At 37.3% G+C, this 18,107-nt stretch overlaps 1 protein-coding gene and 2 pseudogenes across 3 annotated transcripts in view; 1 reads left to right on the forward strand and 2 right to left on the reverse strand.

The window, feature by feature from the left end:
- Window positions 1-18,107, forward strand: part of ANAPC1 (anaphase promoting complex subunit 1) — a 111,419-nt gene that overhangs the window by 79,214 nt on the left and 14,098 nt on the right. For all 3 annotated transcript variants that reach the window (XM_077843311.1, XM_077843312.1, XM_077843313.1), the window contains 8 exons: window positions 649-735; window positions 3,234-3,351; window positions 4,259-4,336; window positions 4,702-4,769; window positions 6,256-6,394; window positions 8,878-8,964; window positions 10,169-10,264; window positions 11,864-12,062. In XM_077843311.1, coding sequence (XP_077699437.1) covers window positions 649-735; window positions 3,234-3,351; window positions 4,259-4,336; window positions 4,702-4,769; window positions 6,256-6,394; window positions 8,878-8,964; window positions 10,169-10,264; window positions 11,864-12,062 — 872 coding nt within the window. The remainder of the gene's footprint in view (window positions 1-648; window positions 736-3,233; window positions 3,352-4,258; window positions 4,337-4,701; window positions 4,770-6,255; window positions 6,395-8,877; window positions 8,965-10,168; window positions 10,265-11,863; window positions 12,063-18,107) is intronic.
- LOC144280864 (large ribosomal subunit protein eL33 pseudogene) lies at window positions 1,884-2,819 on the reverse strand (annotated as a pseudogene).
- Window positions 13,943-17,419, reverse strand: LOC144324653 (protein S100-A10 pseudogene; annotated as a pseudogene).

Consider the following 18,107-nt stretch of genomic DNA (forward strand, 5'->3'; position numbering starts at 1 on the left):
CTTTACAGAAACAGAAAAATAAATTGAGATACTAAGTCACAAACCCTGTATTTTTAGAAGTGAGGTTTATTATTGTCTAAGGAAGTATGTGTAGAACTGGAGAAGAAGTGGTGTCCTTCATACGTGATTTTTTCAATATCTGTCATCTCTAGGATTATATTCATGGTCCTCACTACTGTGATATTTTAGGTTAAAAACTCATGTTTATTAAGTCAAGTTTTGAAAGTTAACATCTGTGAGATGTTCCTTTCACTTTTAATAGTAGATGATCTTGAAATGGCTTAAAGACTCACTGGAAAGTGAAATGTTGACAGCATTGACACACTTGTATCTATCAAGGCGTTTTATAAGTGAGCCTTGCCACAGTACCCCAATTTCCTGATTCTCGGGAAGGCCTTGGAGGTTTGCACAGTATAATTAATAATGTCTTTCTCAGGCAGCCCGGGTGGCTCAGCGGTTTAGCGCCGCCTTCGGCCCAGGGTGTGATCCTGGAGACCCGGGATCGAGTCCCACGTCGGGCTTCCTGCATGGAGCCTGCTTCTCCCTCTGCCTGTGTCTGTGCCTGTCTTTCTCTCTGTGTCTCTCATGAATAAATAAAATCTTTAAAAAAAAAAAAATAATGTCTTTCTCTCTGCATTTGGTTCACAGGTACTCTCTGAGTACATCAAATTCTTCCATTGCTGCCCTTCTCTGTGCCCTTTACCCGCACTTCCCAGCTCACAGCACTGACAACCGGTGAGTCTAGTGATTCTCTCCTCAATGTGATCTTTTGTAAGCTCTCCAAAAAGGGGTAATTTGATTGTTCTTTGGTTCCATGGACTCATTCCCAAATTAGTTTATTTTCTTCTTGGACTTAGTTCTCTTTCTGACTAAGCCTTTGAAAATGTTTCTCTAAGTATTAGACCAAAAGAGAACTTTGGACATCTGATGGATGGATTCATCAGTCTTCCACCATTTTTCAATCAGTAAAACTGCTGTTAACCCAGAAGTGGGCCAAACAAGGTTATCTTTAGGGAAAAATTCATCAAACAAAAGATAGTAGCCAACAGAAGCAAGACATTATGTTTTATAGTATAATTGTTTAATTCCAAGAGAGAAATTGGTCTGATTTAGTGGCAGTGTCTATATGAATTCCTTTTTTCCCTCTTTTATGTTGAGAATGTTGAGAAGTTTTATATAAATGAAATAGAAGGGACACAAAAAACAAAATGCAGCAAAGAATCAAAGACAACTTAGAAGTGGCAGTGAGCCATTCACCGTCAGATATGTAGGAAAGGTGTGAGAATACAGAAGCTCTGCTTTGAGAGCATGAAGAGCCATCAGCACTGCAGTCTCCCTGGCAGTTTTAGGCATAGTTGATTTCTGCTGCATGTGGAGGAGGGGAGAAAATAGCACCTTATTATTCCCATGACATCTGAGATGACCAGTGTGTTCAGTTCATTATCCAAGAGAAGCATCAGGAGATGGAGCCACTGACTGTAGTAATTAAGCTGTCACGCTCTAGTGCAATGTAGCTTAAAATAGTAATAATAAACGGAAGTTGTTGTTTTATAAAAGTGGACTGACTGACATCCGAACTCTGATGATAGGCAGACAAGCGTATTCCTGTTAAATTAATGCAGCTCTGACAAGTGGTCTCTTGCTTGTCAGTTTAGGACAGACTTTTTGAGTTGTTATTGGTGGTTAGGGTACAACAGAGAGCCACACTCTTATATTGCTGGGAGAATCATTTGGTTTAGCTATTTTAAACAAAGCAATTTGGTTTTAAGCACCAAGAACCTTTATGTAACTGATAAATACCGTTTTTTTTTTTTTCCTGGCTTTGATTGCTTTTAATTCTTTTTTTAAACAACATCTACACCTTTATTTATTTTTCAGTAAGGTTAAATTCTTGAGGGGTACAGTATCATACAGATTCTGTGCGCAATGACTTTAGCAGGAAGGCTGCTTCAGAATTTGGCACGAATCATGCCATTGTTTCTTCCACGAGTTACTTTTCCCCCAGATTACCCTGGTTTTGTTCACTTTGCCACCAGGAGTCACTGTGTTGTTCTTTGCTTTGTATATATAAGCATATCCCTTGCCTAGGGAGAATTCAGTTTCATTTCAAGCATAAACACTTTGAATTTTAAGAAGAGCTGTGTGCTCCCTATGGTTTCAGAGACCCTGCTTATAGTCAACAAAGATGGCCTTGGACAACAGCATTCTAGACACATTTGTCATTTTAGGAGTCCTGTACTCAGTAGGCTCCACTTACTTGCACCTGGAGTTCAGCAGCAAGAGCTCCCCTCTGCTTTAATTCTAATCAATTTGTAGGAAAGGGAAGGTTTGGATGGGAAGAGGAAGGCTACTGCTGTTACTAAAATTTAAAAAGAAAACTTTGAACTCTCATTTTATCCTTTTATAGCATCCTATAATGTAAAAGCTTTTTTGTGTCTAAATGCTAAAATATAAATTTTTTGAAAACCCAGAAAAGCACACACACAGAAAAATATAATCTTACCCATTAGTTTTTTGTGTACTGGATTCCAAGTGTGTATGTTTGTGTACAAGTATGTATCTGTAGAATAGCTTTCCTTCTCTCTCTCCCTACCAGCCCTTGAGCCAAATAAACAAATAGCTAGAAGTAAGTTCCTTGGAAGGTAAATAGATGCCTGTGTGCGGTATTAAAGGATTATCTGAGAACTGATTTTATAAGGGATGAATTTTTCAGTAAATATTTTCATGTTAGGATAATTTTTACTTCATCTGTAAAACCTCTTAAATGTGAAATTTCAAGTAAGGAATTTTAGGATCAAGGCATATATCTTACGATTTTTAAAAGAGAATCATTCCATTTGTTTTTTTTCTGTTTTTTTTTTTTTAAAGTTTAGCTTTATAGGATTTATTTATTTTTTAATTTTTTTATTTATTTATGATAGTCATACAGAGAGAGAGAGAGGCAGAGACATAGAGGGAGAAGCAGGCTCCATGCACCGGGAGCCCGATGTGGGATTCGATCCCGGGTCTCCAGGATCGCGCCGTGGGCCAAAGGCAGGCGCTAAACCGCTGCGCCACCCAGGGATCCCATTCCATTTGTTTTTAATTGAATCTCATCTTCCTTTAGGATTGCTGTCATGGGAAGATAGCAACCTGAGCTTCTGTCATGGGTCAGTGTGTCAGCAGCAGCAGATTGTAGAGCTCACGCTGTCGTCACCTATTTGTTACCTCCTCTCTGTGTTTTCTGCCAATAGGTATCATCTACAGGCTCTGCGGCACCTGTATGTACTGGCTGCAGAACCAAGGCTTCTAGTGCCTGTGGATGTGGATACAAACATGCCCTGCTATGCCCTCTTAGAGGTTACCTATAAGGTAATTCTTTGCTCCTTTCATTTATTTGTAATTTTATTACCACTCATACGTCTTTGCAGGTCAAAATATTTTAAAAAATGCTGTCCTTTAAGATAACAGAGTTAATTAATCTCATCAAAATTGAAGCTTCTAAAGTTTTTGTACATCCTGCCAGCCATTTGGGCTCATTTATAGTCTATGGAGGTAATATTTTAGAGATCAGCAGTTGCTCTTTTGTTCCTAGAGCCTATTGTTTGAAAATGTCCTTGTTCATTAAAGTGTTCTTAAGAATGAGTTAGAACTACTCTTAGATTTGTTTGTAGAATGCTTTAAGACATATATTTGATGAGAGATCTTTGATTTTGATGTACAGATTATAAGTCATATATCCTTCATTTATTCAGAATATTAAGTACTTTCTGTGTATCAAAACTATGCAGAGGCTCTGGGGTACAAAATTACATCGTTGTATTCCTTAAGGACCTCTTGTCCATTGGGTAGCCAGGCATGGATGCAGTAAGAATAGAGTGTGGGGGTATGTATAGAATGCAGGGGGAGCAGAGGAGATAGGCCCCATCCAGCTGTTGAAGGTTGGGGAAGTTGTGACGGTAGACACAGTGTTTGGGCTGAGATTTCAAGCTGAGTGAAGGCACATTCCCAGAAGACGGTATGTGCAAAAACCCAGAGGCCTCAGAAGTGCAGATGTTTTGTACTGCTAGCATGTGAGCTAAAAGGGTTGAAGTGGGTATAAGGTGATGCAGGCCCTTCAAAAGATTGTAGACTTGGCCCTCTAAGACTTGATACCAGAGAACATTTTATGCCTTTTGACAATCTGTGTAGAAACTGTGGGGAAGAAGTACAGAGTAGAGATGTTTCTTCTTTGTAGCTTCCCCTAATGAATTGTGGCTGTTCTTGTACATTTGTAAAGGGTACTCAGTGGTATGAACAAACCAAAGAAGAATTGATGGCTCCTACCCTTCTTCCAGAACTCCACCTTTTAAAGCAGGTGAGTGGAATGCAATTTAGGGAGATCAGTGGAAGAGGTAAATTCAGCCAGAACAGTATAGCATCAAAAGTAACTAAGTAAAAGTCTATTCATTCTCTGTGTTCTATAGGAAATAGGAAAACAACCCTTGGAGAAATTGTCATGAGAAACAGAGAAGGTCTTTACTTGGTGATCTTTACTGATGGGTTAGATGGCCACAGAGCTTGATTCACATACATTTTTGTCTGGAAGTGGAGCTTGTTAACTTTTCAGTGTTTCTTTCCAGCCCAGTTATTTTTATTTCCTCTGAGAAACTTGGGTTTTGTTTTGTCAAACTAGCACTTTTTTTAGCGTTGGATTGACTGTGTTCACATTTATCTTGGCAGATTAAAGTTAAAGGCCCACGATACTGGGAACTGCTCATAGATTTAAGCAAGGGAACACAACACTTGAAGTAAGTATATTGAATTTTTTAGATATATCTGTGAAGGGAATAAAAGTATATGGGAAAGTAGAAATTGCAGATTATTATCTAGAGTGGTTCCTTGTCACCCTTTTATCTCATGCAGGGCAGTAGAGTATATATTGAATAAAGTGGTCTATAACTTTGAAATGGAGTTTTTATTAGAAAATGAGTTTTAGTTTATTTTTTTATTTTTTATTTTTTAAAAGATTTTATTTATTTATGATAGAGAGAGAGAGAGGCAGAGACACAGGCAGAGGGAGAAGCAGGCTCCATGCCGGGAGCCCGACGTGGGACTTGATCCCGGGGCTCCAGGATCGCGGCCTGGGCCAAAGGCAGGCGCTAAACCACTGAGCCACCCAGGGATCCCCTGAGTTTTAGTTTAGGAAACAAACCCTAGGGCAGCCCTGGTGGCATAGCGGTTTAGTGCCACCTGCAGCCCAGGGCGTGATCCTGGAGACCCTGGATCGAGTCCCACGTCGGGCTCTCTGCATGGAGCCTGCTTCTCCCTCTGCCTGTGTCTCTGCCTCTCTCTCTCTCTGCATCTCTATGAATAAATAATAAAATCTTTAAAAAAAAGGAAACAAACCCTATTATATATTTTTATAAATATAGTTATATTTATATAAATATATAAATATAGTTATATTTATATAAATATATAAATATAGTTATATTCATTGAGAAACTTGAAGTGAAATAAATTGATACAATAATGGAATTGTCTTTTGGAGCAATAATGAAAGATCTTCAGTGTAAGAAAGTAAGGCTGGAAAAAAAAGGGAGTAAGGCTGCTTTGTATGTCCTTTTATTAAGGGAGCTTTATAACAATTGATGTTTGTCAGACCACATTTTTTGCATGTTTTTTTCATTGTTTTGTTGGATTGTTCTCATAAATTTAAGGTTATGGTAGATTGCTTTTGAGTGGAAATAGTCATATGCAAGTAATTACTGTAATGAACAGTGTTAATTTTATACTTTGAGTAGTGTGTAAATTAAATCTTTAAATTTCCAGAAAGTTTAACAAGCCCATAAGAAATTTTATAGTTTGGTCCCAATTTATATTTTCCTTAAACTATTTATATGATAGCTGTTTTCTGTATTGTTCTCTTTAGATTTGCCGCATCATTTTTATTTTTTATGCTGCATGCCAATCAATAGATATTTAGTACCTCCAGTGGGTAGATAAAGGGAATGTGAAGAAGTGTTAGATAAAATATTGCCTGTGAAGAGTACACTTGAACAGACAGTGCTTTTTTACTTAGCAAGTTCTGTGAACCCAAGAAGAGTAGAGCTTTATTTTGGCTTTCTCATAGGGATTGATTTAATTTTAGGTACAGTAAATAATTGTATACCTTACTGGAAAATGATAAAGACTTTATCTGATGTGAGCATGATGTTGGGAGGCACTGTTTCCACTCGAGAACTACAAATAATATTTCATATAAAATTTATTCTTGTTTTTTTTTTTTTTTAGATCAATCCTTTCTAAGGATGGAGTTCTGTATGTTAAGCTCAGAGCAGGTCAGCTCTCCTATAAGGAAGATCCAATGGGGTGGCAAAGTTTGTTGGCCCAGACTGTTGCTAACAGGAACTCTGAAGCTCGGGCTTTCAAGGTAGTATTGATTGGTTAAAAAGTGAAGGATGTGATGGACTAATTTATAAGTCCCATTAGCCCACTGGAGCATGTACTTCTGTATAATATTTATGATACCGTTTAGGTAAACCTACTCTCTCTCTTCATTGCAGATTATAAAGACTGAATGGCCTTGGATCTGTTTGTTGTTTTATGTTGCAAATATAATAAAATATGAGTCATCTGCCAGGACTGTAAGGATGATTTACATTTAGCAGCAGGGACAGTATATCTTAACTCTATAAAAATGTTTTAATATTTTTACTTATTAATCTTTAAATCTGTTAAGATTTACTTAATTCGTAGCAGAAATAAAAAAGATTTTTGCAAGGTAGCATTAATTACATTAATAAACACTCCTATTTGTTGCTTAAATCTTGGTAAGGATGAAATGATGACAGATTTATCAGTTTGCTTTATTGTTTTCATAGTACTTGACTGCTAACACAAGAGTATTTATTTATTTATTTTTAAGATTTTATTTATTCATGAGAAACAGAGAGAGGAGAGGCAGAGACAAAGGCAGAGGGAGAAGCAGGCTCCATGCAAGAAGCCCAACATGGGACTCGATCCCAGGTCTCCAGGATCATGCCCTGGGCAGAAGGCGGCGCTAAACCGCTGAGCCACCCGGGCTGCCCCCACAAGAGTATATAGAATGAAAAAGTAGTTGCAGTTAGAGTGTATGAAACAATCTCATTCCCATCGCAGTCAGTATATATTTTACTGCTCCTCACTCTAGAACTCAAGTTTCCCACACGAGAAATGTGTTCCATAAACTAACATTAAAATTTCTTAGTTTAGGGCAGCCCTGGTGGCTCTGCGGTTTAGCGCCACCTTCAGCCCAGGGCGTGATCCTGGAGACCCGGGATCGAGTCACACATCAGGCTCCCTGCATGGAGCCTGCTTCTCCCTCTGCCTGTGTCTCTGCCTCTCTCTCTCTCTCTCTCTCTCTCTCTCTGTCTCTAATAAATAAATAAAATCTTAAAAAACATTTTCTTAGTTTAAGTACAGTTTTCAGAAATTCCATGAGCAAATGTGCTCCTGCTGAAAATACACCAAGTGGCAAAGTAGTTAGGACCTGTAGGGGGTAGTGGTAGAGGCAAAAATGTGGCCAGCGGACTGGCTAAGTGGTGGCCAGAGGACTGAATTAACATCCTTTATTTTTCCACATTAGGAGATAGTATTTATTTTAATTTAACTCACATTTCATTTTAGACCAGTTACTTATGGCTGAGCCTTTTATAATAGTTCCCAGGGTTTAAATAGATGTAGCTGAACATCAATGAATTTTGTTTGGCAGTATTTGATAGGTTGTCTGTAAAATGGTTTTGAAGGACTTTTTTTTTTTTTAATTTTATTTATTTATTCATATGAGAGAGAGAGAGAGAGAGAGAGGCAGAGACATAGGCAGAAGGAGAAGCAGGTTCCATGCAGGGATCCTGATGTGGGACTCTATCCCAGGACCTCAGGATCACCCCCTGAGCTGATTGCAGATGCTTAGCCACTGAACCACCAGGCATCCCTTGAAGGACTTTTGGATACGGTTACCTTAACTTAAGCACGGTTACTTTTATGAATTAGAGCCCATCTCAAAGACCCTAATCTAATTTGTAAAGAAAATGAGAAGTTTATACTTGATTTTAAATTGGAAAATTATGTAAAGATTAAAAGACATCTCAATTTCCTTCTTGCTGGAATTCAGAAATAAAATATAAACCTCAATGGAAAATGGTCATACTTCTGTATTGCGTGTATTCCATATTCCATATTCCATTTTCTTGAACTTTGTTTTTTTCCCAATTTTTTTTTATTGTGGTAAAATACAAAATTTGCTGTTAAAACCCTGTAAGTGAAACCCTATAAGTGAATTCAGTAGTATTGTCCATTCATATTGCGCAATTATCACTACCATCCATCTGTAGGACTGTTTCATCTTGTAAAACTGATCATCTGTATCCACTGAACAGCAACTCCTGTTCCTTCTTCCTCGCAGCCCCAGTGCCCACCGTTCTGCTTTCTGTCTCTGAATTTGATTATTCTAGGATCCTCATATAAGTGGAATCATACACTGTTTACCTTTTAGTGAGTGGCTTGAGTGGTAGTTTTTATTTTTTTCCTTTTACCTTTTCAGTAACAGTTCTTGGTTTCTTGCTTATTTTTCATTTAGTTAATGAGGGAGAAGGGAAAGCCTTTTGGGAATAAGTTATGTAAGAAAGACCTATTTATTATTGTCCTGATAAATCAGTAGCTCATGTTTGGTTTGTGCACAAAAGTGTCCTGTAACTTTTCAGCAGAACAGGTTGGTGAAGCTCTAGAAAATTTGTACAGCCTTGGGCTTTATGGGAACATTGTGTGAACACAGTGAGGTAGGTTTCTTAGAACTGCATATACTACAACTTGAACAATAAGGAAAATAACCTCTAATATTACACTTCTATTTGTTGCTGTTGTTTATTTTTTTAGCCAGAAACAATTTCAGCATTTACTTCTGATCCAGCACTTCTGTCATTTGCTGAATATTTCTGCAAACCAACTGTGAACATGGGTCAGGTGTGTATCACATGTTTTATTCAGCTACCAGACTACAATTTGTTAAATTTATCTGTGGACACCACCAAAAAATCCTGTAATATCCATACCTATTTATGAGGTTAGTGACATGCTTTGGGTACATTGCATGATTTTTGCTTGGCAAATACAGATTTTTCATAGTCTAAACTATTAAATTCGGTAACTGCCTATCTTGATAGAAGAAACAACTTAAAATTTCTAAGACATAGATTTTGATAGGTAATATTTTCTTACATGCATTTTTGTACTGATATTTTCAGTGTTTACTGTCTCTTATTTTTACATAATTTTATTATTTGTTTCATCTGTATTTTATAACTTTTTTTTTCTATTGGTTATAAAGCTGTTCCCTTTAGAATTCAAAAGGTGCCCAACAGATCTTTTATTTACTCCAAAGCTTGGATGTAGGATTTGATATCTGGGAGTGATGGCCTGTTGGCCTATAAGTGTGGTAGCTCTTGGAAAAATTTTTCAACCTCTCCAAAATGCAGTTTCCTTGTTTCTAAAAGTGGGATTATTATAGAAGTTACCTTACGTTGTTGTTTTGAGGGTTAAGGGAGATAGTTATAACCTCTTTAACTTACTGAATCTTGACTACTTATTAGATACTTTGCTCAGTACTTTATGTAATTTTCTTACTGGATTCTGACTTGGAGGGTAGGTACTTTATCATTCCAGGTTTACAGATAAGGAAATTGCCACTCAGCTATCACATGCCTAAGATCACACAGCTAGTAAGGGCTGGGCATGCATTCAAGGCCGCAGGTCTCTGATGAAAGCCTGTGCCTGCCCGTAAGCCTAACTGGGTTTGGTTGTGCTGCCTCCTGCATGCTTGCTATGCTCGGTGTTTGTACTGCATCTTTGTGGATTATGCATTTCCTTTCTGAATCTTGCCAGCCTAACCCAAAGCACATCTCTAAGGTGTCCTGTCTGCTCATATTACTCCAGCTGATCTTTCCTCTTCTTGCAGCACTTATAGCCATAACTGTCCCTTGGGGCTTAGTTTTATTATATTTTATTGATATTTAGTGTTATTCACTGTGATTTTATAAAGAGATAGCTGTCTTACCCTATATATCATTGACTGTAGAACTTAAGAATGGGTCATAGTAGTTGCTATACAGTCTTGAATTGATTTTGGAATATACATTGATGTGCTACAAAAGTTTCTAATTTTCTACAGAAACAGGAAATTCTGGATCTGTTTTCTTCAGTACTGTATGAATGTGTTACTCAGGAGACCCCAGAGATGTTGCCTGCATACATAGCAATGGATCAGGTATGGTTCCAAAAACAGTCCAATTCTGATTTCATTTATACTGTATTTTAAATAACATACCAACTGTGAGGTAAGGTTCCCCATGTATTCATCTTTTTCATTTCTCTTTTGCTTTTAGAAATTTAAAAAAGGAAACCTTATAAAACTTGAAAGCTCTATATATAACCAAAAAAGCTTAGAATTTATGATGGGAATGCCCCTTGGTGGACTGTCTTACTCTAGGGTTCCTATTCTCCCTTTTTTTCTCTTCGTCTGACTAGCAGAGAAAGAGCATGTTTCCTCCCTTTCTCCTCTAGCATCCTCCCGTGGTTTCTTGCCTCCTTCCTGCTTCCCTCCTTCCTGGCAGAGATATGCAAATGAGCAGTAAGTGAACAAACAGTGCCCTAATGATGACAGTGATATAAAATTATGCCTGAGTGATTAAGCTTGCAAGAGGTTATAGTATTAGTGTGTAATGATTTAGCAAGCTGGAGTTCATTTTTAAATTTTTTGTTATTGCTGTTTTAAAAGAGCTTAAAAGTGGTAATGCAGAAAATGCTTAACTGCTTCCCTAAAAGATCAGACCAATCTATTCACTTTAGTAATACGTATGACTTTTTAATAGTATCATGCCTTTCAGACTCAAAATTGCAGTTAAGCTAAGCCAGTAGTTTTCTAACTTGGGTTAAATTTATATGAGGAATCTTAAAAATACAGATCTTCAAATGCCATTTTGTATTATCTACTGAATCAGAATTTCTGGGATGAGTTCCAGGTCTGTGATTTTAAACAGTTCTTTAAATGAATGTGATATGATGAATTTACAGATAAGCATGTGGGGCTCAGTGATTAAAGCCAAAGGAAGTTACCTCTAATGGCAAAATAATCTCTATTGAAAAGTAGGAAAGTGACATTATTAAGTAATGTTCTTAATTAAAAGGCAATTTCTAATATGACCTGATAGGCCCAGAATAGCATTATTGTCTGGTATCCATCCACATTTTTTAATTAGAAAGTATGATTATGTGATGTTCACACTGACACTACTTCTCATAGGGACTCTATGTAGCAGCCAAGTATTGAGTTGTATTTTTCTTTTTTGGCTGAATGTGTTCCCATTTTATGCTCTGAACCTTTATCCCTTCACAATCATGGGCAATTGTTTACAGAACATCCTTGCTAGTTGCAGCCATGGTGACTTTGCAGATGGGTCCCAAGAGCATTATTATCAGTAGTATTGTTTTGCCGTCTGCCTCTGGGATCCCTGGCCAAGTCATTGTACTCCACTTGAGTTTCTGAGAGGTAACTGACAGTAGACCTAGCAGGTCTTCATTTTTCAGAGCCACTGAGCCAAGAATGACCTCATTTGCCTTTGTTGCTTTTATCCAAAAGCTATATATGTGGCAACCATATTGAAGAGAATGGACATGCATCTGCACCCAGCAGAGGGCTTTTCTGTGGGGCTGACTGCATCAAAACATGGAATGGATTCCTCTCTGCACTTTATTGATCTATGAGGCATATTTAAAAAATACTCTATTATACAACTCTGAGGAAGAGACCATTGGAGCAATTTCATTGTTTTAATAAGTGGATTGCTGTTCCTTTTGTCTCTTAAAGGCTATGAGAAGACTAGGAAGAAGAGAAATGTCTGAGACATCTGAGCTTTGGCAGATAAAGTTGGTGTTAGAGTTTTTCAGCTCCAGGAGCCATCAGGAGCGACTGCAGAACCACCCTAAGCGAGGACTCTTTATGAATTCTGAGTTCCTCCCTGTTGTAAAATGCACTATTGATAATACTCTGGACCAGTGGCTACAAGGTAATAATAGCATTGTGTCTGGTGCTTTTTTATTTAAAAAAAAGTATTTATTTATTTTATTATTATTTTTAAGATTTTATTTATTTATTCATGAGAGACAGAGAGAGAGACAGGCGCAGAGACACAGGCAAAGGGAGAGGCAGGCCCTGTGGGAGCCTGACGTGGGACTTGATCCCTGGTCTCCAGGACCACGCCCTGGGCTGAAGGCAGTGCTAAACTGCCGAGCCACTTGGGCTGCCCCCTAAAATTCTTTATTTAAATTAAATCTAGTTAACATATAGTGTATTATTAGTTTGAGGGGTAGAATTTAGTGATTCATCAGTTGCATGTAACACCCAGTGCTCATTATATCACATGCCCATCACCCAATTTTACCCCATCCCTCAGCCTACCTCCCCTCCAGCAACCCTGTTTGTTTCCTAGATTTAAGCGTTTCTTATGATTTGTCTCCGTTTTCATCTTATTTTATTTTTCCTTTCCTTCCTGTATGCTCATTTGTTTTGTTTTTTAAATTCAACATATGAGTGATATCATATGGTATTTGTCTTTCTCTGACTGACTTATTTTGCTTAGCATAATACTCTCCAGTTCCACCACGTCATTGCAGATGGCAAGATTTCATTCTTTTTGATGGCTGAGTAGTATTCTGTGGTGGTGGTGGTAGTGGTGGTGTGTATACACACACACACACCCCCCACATGCATACATACCACATCTTCTTTATCCATACATTCTGTTGATGAACATCTGGGCTCTTGCCATATTTTGGCTGTTGTGGACATTGCTGCTGTAAACATCGGGGTGCATGTGCCCCTTCAAATCAGTACGTTTGTATCCTTTGGATAAATATCTAGTAGTGTAGCTGCTGGGTCGTAGGGCAGTTCTTTTTTTAACTTCTCAAGGAACTTCCATATTTTTCAGAGTGGTGCTTTTAAGATACACTGGGACTCAGGGTTTTCTCTTGTAGCATTTTCTTTAATTGCTAAGCAAGGTAAATCTGAATATAAGCTAGAATGGCTATAGATGTAAATGTTTTCAGTTAGATGAATTGGACTCTGATTATTTACTTCAGCTTCTTTAAAAAATACACTTTGCTTCATACACCATAAGGATGTATATATACATATATTTGTACATATTTAAAATATACATATACACGTATTTTTAAATACCACTTAACACTTAGGAACTTGTTTTATCTTTTTTAGCATCCGATCCTGTTTTCTTTCCAATGCCTCTCTCTGCTATTTCTTAGGGATGTGGCCTGTCACCTAGCTGTGAGGTCATTGGCTGTTTTCTTCCCTTTTTTGTACCCCCGCATTGTGTACACTGAAAACTTGATGTGCGCTTAGAGTAAATGTTTGTTTTACCAGCTCTATGAGTTAGTTGGTGGGAACCTAGGACATCACGTAACAATGGCTTGGAAGTACAGACTTGTGATTGCAGGGGAAATGTGAAATTACTCCTAATGGTGTAGCAGTAATTATGCCTCATGTGAGGCAAGTGATGATTTTTTAAATCTTTTGATTTTTTAAAACCTGTAAATAGTAACAATTCTTGATGTCCTAAAGCTGTTAGTAGCCAGTAAAACCTGCGTTTGAATATAATTAACGTAAAAACTATCTACTGTAATATTAGGGAATACATTTCTGAAAAAAAAAATGTAAACCAGATTGTGAGGTTTACATGGAAAGCAGCAATTTCAAACTCCTAGTGTTTGGTTAACACCTTCCATTAGAATTCAGAAGATTATATAATTTCCAAATTTTTAAAAATCTCATTTTTTCTCATTTTTTTGGGAAAAATACAAGTTATTACATGGGTTTTGGTATTTTGTTTGTATTCAGCTCAGCATTTGATTATCTATGGCAGACGTTTCGTGTTGATAAGAAGTATGTCATTAAACCTTGCAGAATCTCTGGTTTGCACATTTCATATCAGTAATGAAACTTTGGCAGTGACTAGAGCAGTCTTTAGTGCCCTGAATTGCTTTTTTTCTTACCCTTACCCTCTTTAGGGCATTTGGTAGTTTACAACATTGCTCTTTACCAAATTTGACTTGCTACTATAATTGCCAGAAATGTACATTTATTTTTTAGTGAAGAGCCATCACTTTTAAATTAAGGTAAAATTTATTCCAATTTTGCATTGGTTTCAATATAATGCATTATATATTAGTTTCAGGTGTACAACATCATAATTTGATATTTGTATGTATAGCAAAGTGATCACCATAGTAAATCTAGTTAACCATCCATCACCGTACATTTGATTCCCTTTACCTATTTACCTACCTCCAGCCCCTGTGATAACCACCACTCTGTTCTCTATGAGTTTTGGTTTTTAGGTTCCACATATACATAAAATCATACAGTATTTGTCTTTGTCTGTCTGACTTCACTTAGTATACCCTCAAGGCCCATCCATGTTATTGCAAATGACCAGCATTCTTTAATATCGCAGAGTAGTATTCCATTGTGTATATATACGATATCTTTATTCCTTCATCCATTGATGGACACTTAGGTTGTTTCCATATTTTGACTATGGTAAATAAGGCTGCAACTAACTGAATATCTTTTTGGTTTAGTGTTTTTGTTTTCTTTGGATAGATATCCCGCAGTAGAATTGCTGGATCATATTGTAGATCCATTTTTAATTTTTTGAGGAACCTCCATGCTATTTTTCATAGCTGTTGTATCAGTTTGCATTGCCACCAACAATGCAAGACAGTTCCCTTTTCTCCACATTCTTTACAACCCTTGTTATTTCCTGCCTATTTAATAATAGCCATTGCAGCAGGTGTGAGGTGATAGCTCATGTGGTTTTGATTTGCATTTCTCTGATAATTGGTGACGTTGAACATCTTTCATGAGTCTGTTGGCCTTTATGTCTAATTTGCGAAAAGTGTCTATTTGGAGTCCCTGCACATTTTAAAAAATTCTTTATTATTTTAGAGAAAGCATGTGTGAATAGGGGGAGGGGCAGAGGGAGAGAGACAATCTCAAGCTGACTCCCCACTGAGTGTGGAGCCCCATGTGGAGTTTGATCTCATGACCCCGGAGTCATGATTTGAGCTGAAATCAAGAGTCAGATGCTTAACTGACTGAGTCACCCAGGAGCCCCTCTCTGCACATTTTTGAATTGGGTTTTTTGTTGTTTTTTAGTTATTTGAGTTTTTAAAATATATTTTGGGTATTAACCCCTTATTGGATATATGATTTGCAGAATTTGTTTTCATTTAGTAGGTTGCCTTTTCATTTTGTTGATGGTTTCTTTTGGTGTGCAGAAGCTTTTTAGTTTGATGTAGTCCCACTTATTTAATTTTGCTTTTGTTGCCTTTGTTTTTGGAGTCAATTCCAAAAATTCAACACTAAAGAATGATGTCAAGGATCTTACTGCCTAGGTTTTCTTCTCAGAGTTATGGTTTCAGGTCTCACAGTCAGGTTGTTAATCCACTTTATTTTTTTGTGTATAGTCTTAAGATGGTCCAGTTTCATTCTTTTGCATGTGACAGTCCAATTTTCCTATCCCTATTTATTGAAGAAACTGTCCTTTCCTCATTGCATTTTCTTGACTCCATTGTTATAGGTGTGTGTTTATTCCTGGGCTCTTTGTTCTTTTTCCATTGATCTATGTGCATTTATACTGATACCAACTATTTGGCTACTATAGCTTTGTAGTATAATTTGAAATCTTCTTTCCAGTTTGGATGCCTTTTATTTCTTTTTCTTGCCTAGTTGCTGTGGCTGAGACTTCCACTACTATGTTGAATGAAAATGGCAAGAGTGGGCATCCTTGTCTTGTTCTTTATTTTAAAAGAAAGAAAAGCTGTTAGCTGCTTCTTTTTTTTTTTTTTTAAGATTTTATTTATTTATTTATCAGAGAGAGAGAGAGGCAGAGACACAGGCAGAGAGAGAAGCAGGCTCCATGCTGGGAACCTGATGTGGGACTCGATTCCGGGTCTCCAGGATCACACTCTGGGCTGAAGGCGGCACTAAACCGCTAAGCCATCTGGGCTGCCCTGCTTCTCATAGTTGAGTATGATGTTATCTAATGACTGTCATATATGGCCTTTATTATGTTGAAGTACATTTCTTCTGTAGTTGCTTTGTTGATTGTTTTTATCATAAATGGATGTTGAATTTTGTTAAATGCCTTTTCTGTACCTATTGAGACAATCATGTGATTTTTATCCTTTGTTTTGTTATTGTGCTGTATCACTTTGATTTGCAGATGTTGAATCATCCTTGCATTCCTAGATTAAATCCCACTTGGTTGTGGTGTATGTGTGATCCTTTTAAAGTATTATGTTTTGTTGTTGTTGTTTTGAGTAACTAAAAAAGAATTTGAGGGCAAGAGGATGTAAGCAGTATAAAAATCAAAAGCTTAACCAGCTTTCACTGACTTTTCTTTCTCTGCTTGTCAAATGGGGATTGGATTTTACTTGTACATTTTCTGAGAGTCCTGACCTGCTTATGGACTCCTTTATACAAGGTGAAGCTATGGGGCAGATTCCTTAAGAGACTCCTTAAGAGATATTTTGGGAGAACTCTCATCCGGCAGAAGTGTTGTTCATGCTTCCTACTCTTTTCCCTTCTGCTTCATGTATACTACAAAATAGTCATTGCATGCAATGGTAAGCCCAGCAATTAGTAAAAAGCAGCTCTGGAAGTCCACTTTGCCATCTCGGCTCTGCTCCTGGTCCTTTGTTATTTTGTTTACAGCCAGAGGGTCTTCTTGTTTTTCTGAAAATCTGGGAACTCTTTTTCCATGAGTACTCTCAGGTCCACCTTAGTTAAGTAGCTTTTATCCCCAGCAAACTTGTAAGACATGAAGATCACGGTTTCCATGGTATGTCCCATTTGAGACTGCATTTTGGTGAGGTCTTTTGAAACCTTGGCCAGAGGTACAATGGGGACCCCTTTTGATATATTGTTGAATTCAGTTTGCTAATATTTTGTTGAGGATTTTTAGATCTATGTTCATCAAGGATATTGTTGTGTCTGTAATTTTTTTTGTGTGTGTGTGTGTGGTGTCTTTTTTTGATGTTAGGTTAATACTAGCCTTGTAAAATGAGTTTGGAAGCATTCTCTTCTCCAGGTTTTGGAAAGAGTTTGAGAAAGATACATGTTGAATTTTCTTTGAATGTTTGGTAGAATTCACCAGTGAAGCCATTGGTCTTGAACTTTTGCCTATTGGAAGGTTTTAGATTACTAATTCAGTCTCTTTACTAGTAATCAGTCTATTCAGATTTTCTATTTCTTCATGTTTCAGTCTTAGAAGACATATGTTTCTAGGACTTTGCTCTATCCATTTCTTCTGGATTGTATAATTTGTTGGTGTGTAGTTGTTCATACTAGTCTCATAAGATTTTTTTTTTTTTTTTTTTGGTATCAGTTGTAATTTTTCTTCTCCCTGTTCTCATGGGGCTGTTAAATATACTGCTATCCCTCCCTAGAACTTTTTCTTTCCTTCTCTGCCTACTCAACTTATATTCATTTTTACAGCCTCAATTTAACTGCCCCTTTCTCATAGACCTTCTAAGACCACACCACTTCAAGCAACATTCCTGCCGTTTTTATTTCTTCCTTCTCTCCTCTTCCTCTCCCTTAGCTTTTCTTTATGTATTAGAATGCCTTAGTCTACTGGTAATAGAGAGCCTAACTCAACCTGGCGTTTTTTTGTTGTTGTTTTGTTTTTTTCAACCTGGCTTAATCAATAAGGACACATATAAGCTTACATTATTGGAAGGCTGCTAGTAAGGTGGTCTAAGGGTCATCTTATTTTAGTGCCTTTAACTCCAGTTCCTCTGAGGTTCCATTATTTATACTCTGTGCCATGGCTTTATCCTCAGAGTGCTTTTTCTCATGGTAATAAAATGGCTGTTCCTTGCCTCAATCTCAGCATTCTGCAGAGGAAGAATAGAGTTGCTTCTAGGAGATTTGCCATAACAATGAGGAAATCTCTTTCTTAGAAGCCTCTCGCAAATATGTTGTCAAGCATATTCTCATGTCTCTGTTTTTTTTTTTTTTTTTTAATTTT

This window comes from Canis aureus, chromosome 12, assembly GCF_053574225.1.
Source record: "Canis aureus isolate CA01 chromosome 12, VMU_Caureus_v.1.0, whole genome shotgun sequence".
In the NCBI taxonomy this organism is placed as follows: domain Eukaryota; kingdom Metazoa; phylum Chordata; class Mammalia; order Carnivora; family Canidae; genus Canis; species Canis aureus.